At 44.2% G+C, this 12,959-nt stretch overlaps 1 protein-coding gene across 1 annotated transcript in view; it reads right to left on the bottom strand.

Moving 5' to 3' along the window:
* HOGA1 (4-hydroxy-2-oxoglutarate aldolase 1) overlaps positions 1–8,892 on the bottom strand; it is a 50,086-nt gene extending 41,194 nt beyond the window's left edge. Inside the window, exon 1 of the mRNA XM_030202897.1 lies at positions 8,526–8,892. Coding sequence (XP_030058757.1) covers positions 8,526–8,793 — 268 coding nt within the window. The 5' untranslated portion in view covers positions 8,794–8,892. The remainder of the gene's footprint in view (positions 1–8,525) is intronic.
* Between the last annotated feature and the right edge of the window lie 4,067 nt (positions 8,893–12,959).

Genomic DNA, 12,959 nt, shown 5'->3' with positions numbered 1-12,959 from the left:
TCGCTCCCGGAACTAACCTTAAACACCTCCTTTCACCTTCGCAGCAAGCAGCAGCAGGGCAGGCCACTCCTTCCTTCCGTGTCCCGCCCTCGCCTGACGTAATGTCCGCGAGGGCGGGGCATGGAAGGAAGGAGAGGTCTGCCCTGCTGCTGCTTGCTGCGAAGGTGAAAGGAGGCGTTTAAGGTTAGTTCCGGGAGCGACAGAGGGTGGGTGGAGGGGGGGCCCGGCGACCTCGGGTGGGGGGGGCGGCCTTGTCAGGCTCTCAGCGGCCCTGCTTTCAAACAAAAATTTGCTAGGTCTTACTTTTGGGGGAGGCCTTATATCTACCAATTCAGGAAAACCTCTACTAGGTCTTATTTTCGGGGGATGTCTTACTTTCGGGGAAACAGGGTAGCTATAAGACTGTTGGAAAAATACTCTCCATAACACATTATTTAAAATGGATAAAGTTTATAAAACTCCTAATCATTCTTCCTTCTCTTCTAGGCTTCTACCTGAACCAGTTTCTGCTGCAGCCATATATGACACCTTCAGCCTTTGGTCACAATTACCTCCCCTTCCATCAAGTCCAGGGACAGTCATTGGCTAAGGGCCACAGATTGCAGCTCCCTCCTGGTTTGCTATGTGTGCGTGCTGAATCCAGCCAGTAGTAATCACTGTTGAGCAATAGCTGGCAGACCTCTTCCTCATTCCTTTCAAATAGCTATCACTGCCTCTGTGGCATCCCTGGCCCTGTCTTGCAAACTTGGAAAGAAGCCAGGCTCAGGAATTGAAGTGGGTTTCCAGGATGGCAATGTATGACACTACAATGGAGCCAACAGATCAATCACGCTTCCAAAAGAACACTGAAGGAGCTATAGACCCTGTAGTTTTAACTATTTGTGATTTAAGAAGGGTTTTGTTGACATAAAAAGTCTTCAGCTTGGTGTGTTTCCAATTACCAGCCTCTGCTCAGATGAGCTAATCTCACGCATCAATGGCCCAGGAACCAGCAGTAAAAGGCCAAATCGTTAAAACACTAACCTGCCTGTGTTCTGACTCTTGTTTCTTCTAATTCTTAGATTTCCTTTCTCTTCCATCCCAGTACAATTTCAATTTCACACTTCTATTGTCAAATAAAGTAGGAAAACCTAATATGGTCAAGATTCTTTTTCCACATCCCACAATTAGCTGTTCTGTTGGAACCCCACGGCAGAACTCTGGATTCTAGTTGATAGGAACAGAGGAGCACACTGACGGAAGAATGCAAGGCACATCCTCACGCTATACCTTTTCCGAAAATGTTAACCTCTATCAGTGAAACAGAAAACATTTTAAACAACCGTTTCCAAAGAATGCAACAGTAGCCATAAACCTGCCATGATTCATAGCACAGCTCCCAAATAACCCTGTTTAGAATGATCAGATCAATGGTGTTAAGTTCAAAAGCTGCAAAATTTTGCTGAAGGCTCCCCATAGCTATGGAATAAGAACATAAGTGTTGCCATACTGGGTCAGATTGAAGGTCCATCAAGCCCAGTTTTCTGTTTCCAACAGTGGCCAATCCAGGTTATGAGTACCTGGCAAGATCCCAAACAGTAAAATAGATCTTATGCTGCTCATCCTAGAAATAAGCAGTGGATTTTCCCAAAGTCCATCTTAATAATGACTTAAGGCCTTTTAGGAAATTATCCAACCCTTTTTTAAACCCTGCTAACTGCTTTTCCCACATTCTCTGGCAATGAATTCCAGAGTTTAATTACATATTGAGTGAAGAAATATTTTCTATGACTTGCTTTAAAATTAGCTTCATTGTGTGCCCCCTAGTCCTAGTATTTTTGGAAAGAGTAAACAAGCGATTCACGTTCACCCATTCCATTCCATTCATTATTTTATAGACCTCTATCATATCTCCCCTTAGCTGTTTTAGCCTTCCTCATAGGGAAGTCAGCTCATCCCTTTTATCATTTTGTCATCCTTCTCTGTACTTTTTTCTAATTCCACTATTTTTTTTTGAGATGGAGTGACCAGAATTGCTCAGAGTATTCAAGGTGTGGTCGCATCATGGAGTGATACAAAGGCATAACATTCTCATTTTTGCTTTCTATTCCTTTCCTAATACCTAAAATTCTATTTGCATTTTTTAGCTGCTGCTGCACACTGATCAGAGGGTTCAAAAAAGGTTTGGACAAGCTCCTGAAGAAACCGTCCATAGACTGCTATTGATAGACATGGGGAAGCCACTACTTGCCCTGGGATTGGTAACATAGAATGTTGCTACTATTTGGGTTTCTGGCAGGTACTTGTGACCTGGATTGGCCACTCTTGGAAACAGGATACTGGGCTAGATGGACCATTGGTCTGACCCAGTATGGCTATTATGTTCTTATGTAAATGACAGATTGGGAAGGAACACTGGTGATGGTGTTTTTATGGAGTTGGGAAATGCTATGCTGGAGCTGCTAACCCCCTGTCATTTTTCTTGGAATCAAAAGGATTATGTTGGGGCAGCTGAGCTCCAGGTTTTTTTTTTTTTATAGGTGAAGTTGGTGTTATTTTGGGGGCTACAGCACTGCTATTGTTTTTGTGGGACAAGGAGGTATTATGTTGAGGCCACCAAGACCCTATAATGATCTCATTGCATTTTATTGACCTTTTTCATGAGAGACTTTTCAAAGTAAAAAGTAAAGGAGCAGAAGGGGAAAATCCTACTGTAGATTGGTAATTGGTTAAAAAGTGGGGTAAATAGTGGAGTGCCCCCAGGGATCTATACTGGAACTGTTGCTTTCTAACCTATTTATGAATAACCTGGGAAAGGAAGCAAGGACTGAGGTGAACAAACTTGTAGATGACTCAAAATTGTTCAAATCTGTTAAATCACAAGCAGGCTGTGAGGAGTTGCAAGAGGACCTGAAGACTGGGGAACTTGGCATCTAAATGGCAGATGGAGTTTAATGTGGACACGTACAAAGTGATGCACACTGGGGAAAATAACCCAAATTATAGCTACATGAAGCTAAGTTCCACATTTGGAATCACCACTCAGGAAAAGGATCTTGGAGTCAGTGTGGACAACACAGTGAAATCCTCAGACCAGAAAGTGGTAACAGTGAATAAAGCAAATGGAATGTAGGAATTCTTCTCAAAAACAATGAAAAATAAAAATGCTTTCTTTGATCATTTTGAATGTGCTACCTGTTCCTTGCATGGAGTTTCTCCTAATTTCAGCACCATTTGAATGTTTACACAATTCCCTATTGGATTACTACAACTCATAAAACACAATGTAGGGCACTGCAGGTAATCCCAAAATGCTGCTGCATGGTTAATCAAGGGAGCTTTCAAATTTGAACGTGTGACACCAATGCTGAAGAGCCTTTATTGGTTACCAGTGCAGAATCGTATAAGATGTTGATCACCTGGAGTATTGTGTTCAGTTTTGGAGGCCGTACCTTGCGAAGGATGTTAAAAAAACGGAAGCGGTGCAAAGAAAAGCTAAGAGAATGGTACGGGATTTGCGTTTCAAGACGTATGAAGAGAGACTTGCTGACCTGAACATGTATACCCTAGAGGAAAGGAGGAACAGGGGTGATATGATACAGACGTTCAAATATTTGAAAGGTATTAATCCGCAAACAAATCTTTTCCGGAGATGGGAAGGCGGTAGAACGAGAGGACATGAAATGAGGTTGAAGGGGGGCAGCCTCAGGAAAGATGTCAGGAAGTATTTTTTCACGGAGAGGGTGGTGGATGCTTGGAATGCCCTCCCACGGGAGGTGGTGGAGATGAAAACGGTAACAGAATTCAAACATGCATGGGATATGCATAAAGGAATCCTGTGCAGAAGGAATGGATCCTCAGGAGCTTAGCCGAAATTGGGTGGCGGAGCAGGTGGGGGGAAGAGGTGTTGGTGGTTGGGAGGCGAGGATAGTGGTGGGCAGACTTATACGGTCTGTGCCAGAGCCGGTGGTGGGAGGCGGGGCTGGTGGTTGGGAGGAGGGAATAATGCTGGGCAGACTTATACGATCTGTGCCAGAGCCAGTAGTGGGAGGTGGGGCTGGTGGCTGAGAGGTGAGGATAGTGGAGGGCAGACTTACACGGTCTGTGCCAGAGCCGGTGATGGGAGGCGGGACTGGTGGTTGGGAGGCGGGAAATACTGCTGGGCAGACTTGTATGGTCTGTGCCCTGAAAGAGGCAGGTACAAATCAAGGTAAGGTATACACATATGAGTTTATGTTGTTGGGCAGACTGGATGGATCGTGCAGGTCTTTTTCTGCCGTCATCTACTATGTTACTATGTAAGATATTTATTTATTGCATTTGTATCCCACATTTTCCCACCTCTTTGCAGGCTCAATGTGGCTTACATTACATCATGAATCGTGGAGATATATAAGAAATAAACATTTAGTATTAGAGAAGGATCTTGGGTAACATGATAATGATAAGCTTGCTATTAATATAACAAGCAAATAGTAAAGACGATTTTGGGTATATGTGGAGGAGTTCATAGTTGTTGGTCTTTGTGGTATGTCTTGTTAAAGAGATGGGTCTTCAGTAGTTTGCAGAAGTTAGTTAGTTCCGAGATCGATTTTAAGTTGCGCGGCAGCGCGTTCCAGAATTGTGTGCTCAAGTAGGAAAAGGTTGACGCGTGCATTAGTTTATATTTTAGCCCTTTACAGTTAGGGAAATGAAGGTTGAGGAATGTGCGGGATGATGTCTTAGCATTCCTAGGTGGTAAGTCTATTAGGTCTGACATATAGGCTGGGGCAACTCCATGAATGATTTTGTGGACCAGGGTACATATTTTGAACGTGATGCGCTCTTTAAGAGGGAGCCAACGCAGCTTTTCTCGTAGGGGTTTAGCACTCTCCTATTTTGCTTTACCGAATATGAGTCTGGCTGCCGTGTTCTGGGCTGTCTGAAGTTTCTTGATTATTTGTTCTTTACAACCGGCGTAGAGTGCGTTGCAGTAGTCTAGATGACTGAGCACTATTGATTGTACCAGGTTACGGAAAACAGTCCTTGAGGAAAAAAGGTCTTATTCTTTTTAATTTCCACAGTATGAAGTGTTACCAAGTTCTACAGGTGGGTGTTCCTTGGTATTTGGGTCCGGCAATACAGTTGTATGTTCCACCCCGTAATTTGCGACCTGATCATGAGAGATGTCTTGTGATACCAGCTCTTAATACTATTTGTTATGCCAATACATCAGCATGTGCTTTTTCTGTAACAGAACCATTACTGAGGAACAAGCTTCCCGGGCACCTTAGGTTCTGTTCAACTTGACGACAGTTTAAGAAGATCCTTAAAACTTATTTATTTCTTCAGGCCTTTCTTCAGGAATGACAGATGGTGTCTGGAAAGAGTTGTGATTGGGGGGAAGGTAGTATTGATAGTAGATCTTTTTTTAAACATTTTGTGTATTGTTTTTTCTGTAGTTGTATTTTTTTATTGAATTATGTACGTGATAATTTTTGTAAGCCACTTAGGCCCTCATGATCAAAAGCCCTGCGCTGTTCCAAACAGCGCCCTAAAAATAGCGCCAGGACAGCGCAGGGCTTTTCTGCATCGATGATCAAAGATAATGCATGCAAATCTAAGCAGCGCTATTATCTTTGATTATCATGTTGAAGTGCGGGAGAATTGCGCCTGAGCATGCGCTCAGCACAATCCTCCCACACTTGTTTGACAGGTCTGGGCTGTCAAAAGCCCAAACCTGTCAAACAGCCTGCCCCGAGGCCCGAACGAGGCCCCCCCCCCCAACCCCCAGAAACCGTCATGGCCGCCGGCAGCCAAACCCTCTCCCACCCAGCTACGGGGGGGGGGGTGCTGGAGGTCCGGTGGGTCTCCAGCCCCCAAAACCCCCCAAAATAGTTGCTCCATCGACCGGGGGGGAGGGGGGCTAGAGGTCCAGTGGACCTCCAGCCCACCCCAAATCCTCCCCCCAGCATTGTCTTTAAATTCCCTGGTGGTCCGTGGTGTCGTGACACCCCCCCTGGCCCCCTCCCGGCCCCCTCCCTTACATGGTCTGTAGCCCCGCCCAGTGCATCCCAGGATGCAGTGGGCGGTGCTGGGCGCTGCCATTTTGGGCTTCGACTGACAGGAAGAGGAGGGAGGCAGGTAGGCTGCGTCCCTCCTCCAACACAAGGTAGGGGGGCCGGGACGGGGCCAGGGGGGTGTCACGACACCACGGACCACCAGGGAATTTAAGGAGAACGCTGGGGGGAGGATTTGGGGTGGACTGGAGTTCCACCGGACCTCTAGCCCCCCCCCCCCCCCCCCCGTCGATGGAGCAACGATTTCTGGGGGTTTCGGGGGCTGGAGACCCACCGGACCTCCAGCCCCCGTTCGCGTTTGCCTTGGGGGGGGGGGAAGGGGGGCCTGCCAGCATGCAACTGCATGCTGGACAGGGCTCACCATTCCTCCCCAATGATCCGCAAAATCTAACGCCAGCTCGGAGCTGGAGTTGATTTTGCTGCGGCCAGCGACCCAATCTTTGGCGCGCTGGTCGCTGATCATTAGGGATGAATGCGTTAAGCACCAATTAGCATGCATTTGCAAGCTAATTGCGCTAGAAGCCCTGTTTAGCATGCATTTGCATGCTACTTGCGCTGAGAGCCCTCGAGTGCGCTGTTTCAGGCGCTCGAGGGCTCTGATAATGGGTCGGCTGCAAACTCTGGCACTAGTAAGGCGTTAACAGCCTCTAGCGCCAGAGTTTGCTTTTGATCATGAGGGCCTTAGTGGTAAGCAGGGTAAAAGGTTTTAAATAAATATTTCCCTATTGCACCTCACTCATGATTTTACAAACCTCTGTGACATTTCCTGTTCACTGTCTCTTCTCAAACTTGAACAGACCTAAACTCTTTAGCCTTTCCTCACAGGAAATAGTTCCATCCCCTTTATCACTTACTTTCCTTTCTCTTTTGTTTGCCTTGGGGTACCTAGAATTACATAAAGCACTCAAGACATGGTCACAACATAGATCAATACAGAGGCATTATAAATAAGCTCCATTTTTCACTGGATATGTTGCCATACTGTTGAGACATCTAGTTTAAAACCATACTTCCGATATAATTATTGATAATATTATTTAGATTCAAATTTTTGAAGATTGGTTTACTTTTGGGCTTGACATTCCCCAGATTACCTGGGACATTTTTGAGCTACCACCTGTCTTTGGGCTGTAAAGCCCATTTAAAATCTGGGAACACTTGGAAAGGAGAGAGCAGAGCAAACATTGAACTTGCCAGTGGCAGTAATGCAGACCATCTTTGTCAAATTAATTACCCAAACTAGCACTGAAGAAAAAACACTTAAAAGCATCATTTCCTACTACGGCAAGGCCACTTCTTACAGTAAAAGCCATGATATTGCACGGCCCTTACTGGAAGACTGGACCCAGTTGCAGGAGATGAAACATTTTAAGTGCTTCTCCAGCTGCCAGGCCAATTGGGTGATTCAATCAAAGAAAGTTGCAAGGTGCCATACTCTGAGGGAGTGGAGGAGTAGCTTAGTGGTTAGAGCACCAGCCTTGATATTCAGAGGTGACTGGCTCAAATCCCACTGCTGCTCCTTGTGATCTTAGGCAAGTCACTTAACCCTCCATTGCCTCAGGTACAAACTTAGATTGTGAGCCCCCCAGAGACAGGGAAATACCCAGTGTACCTGAATGTAACTCATCTTGAGCTACTAGCAAAAAGCAACTAAATAATCAAATAGAAAGCTAGTGTGGGTGTAAGTACATGGTTAGCAAGATATTTATGACCTACTCAACACAGAAAAGTGTTTCACATGGAAGAATCCACACATAGCATACTGGTGCACAGCACATTAAAATGAATGCAATTAGGCTATTAGCTATGCAGCCCCAATGCAGAGAAATATGCAGAAAACTTCAAGGCAAGCACAAGACAAAACCTGAACGCCCAGTCTGTGGAGGCATAGAAGAGCAGATTTGAAATGATTTAATGCTAGTTTCTTCTTTGCAATCGTAACAGTACTTGCAACTTTTAAGGCAGAATAGGAGGTAATGGCTCTGCACGCAGGTCCAAACGTTAAAAAATTGTATGTGTGCATGTATTAGATTGTTGTTCTGCACATAAATATGAAGGCATTACAAAACTTTTGTATGAAATACATTGTGAGGCTTTTATCCACAGAATAACATTCCATCACATGAGAAAATGTGTGCTCACACTTCCAGTTTGTTTCCACCTATGTACAGTACAACCTGCCCTTGCTGCAGAACCTTGTGCACATGCATCAGATATGATTGCCCTGATTAGAGAACAAGCTCCCCGGCGTTTTAAATTTGATTATGATTAGCTAACTGCATCTGTGGGCAAAACGCTTTCATTAAAAGTTTGTATCAAAAGCCCTGCATTTACACACAGCTTCTGCATTGGCTCACTTGCCTCTATCCCAGCTGGGGAGACTGCTTGGGCGGTATTTATGCCACTGTTCAAACGTTTGGAAATTCAACATAGAATGTCAAAGAATTTATCAAAATAAAGCACACTCTCTTCTTATGCTAGCCTCACCTCGGAAAGGGATCCGAGAATACTTCTGCAAATTTTCCTCTAATCTTGTGTAGTCCACCTCTTCTTTCTGATTAAAGGGGGTTGAAATGGGAGGATAAATCCCCTTAATATCCAGTTTCTTTCCTGCTTCAGAACAGATTCCTCTAATCAACTCTGACCCAGACAACCACCCTAATGTCCTGGGCACAGGATGCCAGGCTGAACCAAGCAAGGGAAACAATCTGCAGCAGGCCATCATCTTCAAGAACTTAATTTCTACTAAGGTCATCCAGGTTTTTGTTTGTTTGTCTGTTTCTTCCTCTTCTCTACTGTTGGGAGGTTCTGTAGCAATATAAAAGCTCAGACAGCAATCTAACTCAGACTGGGCTAATCATTAATTTTAGTTAGTTACTATATATTTACCATTAACTTTTAAAGAAATCAAATAATCTCTGATTAAGTCTGGCTTCCACTGTAGAATTTACAGATGTCTCAGTGCTATTTGCTTGCAGCAGACACCTCCCCCTTACAGCCAAATCACTGGAATTTTGTTTGTATCTTCAAAAATAACGAGGGAGTTATAACATCTTTTCCTAGATACAAATGTCATTTCCCTTTAGGTTAGCGTTATGTTGTATCTTTTGTGAAACCGTGCTTTATTTATTCCCAGCACTATGCACTACGCTTCTAATCAGTCCAAAAGATGAAAACAATCGGGGCCTGGGTAAAAAAAAAATAAATAAATAAAACACACACACACACCGGATTTTCAGGATATACACAATCACTTCTGAGCTGTACAAAATCTCAGGGGGGGGAGGGGCTCATATTGAACTAAGCTGCTAAACTATTTGCCACGTGTCCATAAACAATCCAGAGTAATCGAGCACTATCTGTTGCATAAACTTCATCCGTTTAAGACCAAAGGCCCATCAAGCCCAGCATCCAGCCCCCGACAGCGACCAATCCAGATCAAGGGCACCTGGCAGCTTCCCAAACTCTGCTTCAGCGACTCATTCTGATCACTACTAGCAAGCAAGTAAGGTGTCACAGAGGACGTGGATCACGCCCCCGTCTCAGGGCCCCAGTCAAGGAGGTTAATTGAGAACAGGATAAGGCATGACGATCGAGAAGCTGAAGCCAATTACGGTAATTTCCCTTTCCCTCTCCTCCGCGCAAACGTCTTCCCAAAACAAAGCAAGCAAACCCATGAGCTGCTCAATCCACGTTGTCGTTCTTTGTTGTTGATAACATTTTTATTTTTTTATTAGATTATGATACGGATGTACACAACACAGAGGAAGTATTGGTTTCATTGGTTAGAGTAGTACTTAGTTCTAAATTGTAAGCCATTGTGTCATTTGGAGGGTATGGGTATAGGGCCTCCCTGTATTCATGCAGAGATGTTTTCACTTAATAAAGGGCCTCTAACACTATGTTATGAGGATCAGGTGCTGAACAATAAGACTTACATAACGCTAACCTAAAGGGAAATGATATTTGTATCTAGGAAAAAGATGTTATAACTCCCTCATTATTTTTGAGGATACAAACAAAATTCCAGTGATTTGGCTGTAAGGGGGAGGTGTCTGCTGCAAATAGCTTGCTTCTCTTGTTTTGTGGAATGCAGTGGTATATTATAAAAATGACTCAAAACATTTTTGTTACTGGTAATGCATTTATAAAATATACACATTTTTATTCCTCAAATTGCTATAAACCTTTACGTTTAAAATTCACTCTCATTCATTTCTCATTCATAATAGATTTTCTAAATGTTAAACTTCAGTAGTTATCCCAGTATGTTTATGATACTGTATTGTAAAATTGGATTCTTACAACAAATTACTTTCTTGTGCATTATTCTTTGTTATGTATCGTATACTGTTTATTGTAAGCCACATTGATCTCAAACTTGTTTGGGATAATGTGGGATATAAATGTCAAATATATAAATAAATAAAATTCACTCTCAAACCAAGAAGATGGTTGAGTAGAGAGAGGTGTGGTAACTGTGTTAGTCCACTTTTAAAGGTAATCAATAGAAATAAAACAAAATAAAACATGGAAAAGAAAATAAGATGATACCTTTTTTATTGGACATAACTTAATACATTTCTTGATTAGCTTTCGAAGGTTGCCCTTCTTCCTCAGATCGGAAATAAGCAAATGTGCTAGCTGACAGTGTATATAAGTGAAAACATTCAAGCATTACTATGACAGTAAAATAGATACCATTGGAGATTCTACATGGAATGTTGCTACTATTGGAGATTCTACATGGAATGTTGCTATTCCACTAGCAACATTCCATGTAGAAGCCTGCGCGGCCACATTGGTGATCTGCAAGGGCCGACTTCTACATGGAATGTTGCTAGTGGAATAGCAACATTCCATGTAGAATCTATAGAAATCAAACAAAATAAAACATGGAAAAGAAAATAAGATGATACCTTTTTTATTGGACATAACTTAATACATTTCTTGATTAGCTTTCGAAGGTTGCCCTTCTTCCTCAGATCGGAAATAAGCAAATGTGCTAGCTGACAGTGTATATAAGTGAAAACATTCAAGCATTACTATGACAGTAAAATAGATACCATTGGAGATTCTACATGGAATGTTGCTACTATTGGAGATTCTACATGGAATGTTGCTATTCCACTAGCAACATTCCATGTAGAAAGCTGCGCAGGCTTCTGTTTCTGTGAGTCTGACGTCCTGCACGTACGTGCAGGACGTCAGACTCACAGAAGCAGAAGCCTGCGCGACCACATTGATGATCTGCAAGGGCCAGGCACAGGCAGCTCCTTGTGACTCTGGGCAAGTCACTTAACCCTCCATTGCCCCATGTAAGCCGTATTGAGCCTGCCATGAGTGGGAAAGCGTGGGGTACAAATGTAACAACAACATGGAATGTTGCTACTATTGGAGATTCTACATGGAATGTTGCTACTATTGGAGATTCTACATGGAATGCTGCTATTCCACTAGCAACATTCCATGTAGAAGGCTGCGCAGGCTTCTGTTTCTGTGAGGACGTCAGACTCACAGAAGCAGAAGCCTGCGCGGCCACATTGGTGATCTGCAAGGGCCGACTTCTACATGGAATGTTGCTAGTGGAATAGCAACATTCCATGCAGAATCTATAGAGATCAAACAAAATAAAACATGGAAAAGAAAATAAGATGATACCTTTTTTATTGGACATAACTTAATACATTTCTTGATTAGCTTTCCAAGGTTGCCCTTCTTTGTCAGATTGGAAAGAAGATGGAAATGAAGGAATCTGGTGCACTGAAAATAATCCCATTAATCAATCCCTGAAACCTAACCACAGTCTATAATATCAGATGTTGCAGTCCACAAGTGTGTTCCTCAACCAGTGAAGCTCAAGCTTTTAATGCTTCCAAAGTTAGGGCCCTGTGTACTAAGCTGTGCTAGAGGCACGTTGGCCTAACCATGTGGATGCCCATAATATTCCTATGGGCGTCTACACCAGCATTTTTGAACTGGTGTGCCACCTCTCCAAATGTGCTGCAACAAATGTGCCGTGATGAAGAGCTGAGCTGTGAAAATCCTGCGGCATGTAAGAAGTTCCTGGCAGGGTTCCGACAGGTACCACTTTACCGCAGATTTACTGCTGGGTTCCAGCCACCCTCCTCCCGTTCTGCTGCATGTCCCTCCTCCCTGATGCACCGCTGTCCACTGATTCCACTGTACTGAACCAAATGACGGTCTTGTTGCTCCCCATCCACGCTCCCATGCATGACATCATCATACAAGGAGGACCATGATTGGCCTCTTCTGCTACTGCACTGCCCTCCACTGCAAACCACACAGTTAAAGAGCATGCCCCCAGGTCATGCCATTTTGTGGATTTTTGACAGTGACGTGGCGAAGCGAGTAGAGTAGCAGCGATTAGTTTGGGTGAACAAGTATTAGTGTAGGGAGGACTGAGCGAGTGTCGAGAGGAGTAGGGAGCGAGGGGCAAGGATGGACTCGGAGCGAGTGGAGCTAAGCAGCAGGCGGATTCAAAGAGCCAACTTTGGAGACCATGGTAAGGCCCCTCCCCCTCCCCCCCCCCCCCCCCAGCCCTAACCCCAACTATGATTTTCAGTTCTCCCTCTGTTCTTGGTACTAGCTGTGTACTGCCTTCCCTCTCCAGCCATATCTCTGTCCCTTTCTTCATACACTGGAATGCTTCTGTCTCAAGTCTCTCCCACGCCCCCCATTAACAGTTCCTTCCTCTGCTCTCCCAATCCTGTGTTTGCCTGGTGCCCACCAAATTGCCTTCCCTCTCCACTCATCTCTCTGTCACCTTCTCCACAGCCGAATGCCAACCTATTGAATTTCCTTCCCTCTCCAGCCATCTGTCTGTCCTCTTCTCCAAATGAATGCCAGACTGTCTCTCTCCTCTCTGCCCCCCTCCTTCTCCCCTGCCATGTGAAGCAC

This window comes from Microcaecilia unicolor, chromosome 5, assembly GCF_901765095.1.
Source record: "Microcaecilia unicolor chromosome 5, aMicUni1.1, whole genome shotgun sequence".
Lineage (NCBI taxonomy): Eukaryota > Metazoa > Chordata > Amphibia > Gymnophiona > Siphonopidae > Microcaecilia > Microcaecilia unicolor.
Note: the sequence above shows the minus strand (reverse complement) of the source record. Positions and strands in the feature narration are given on the sequence as shown.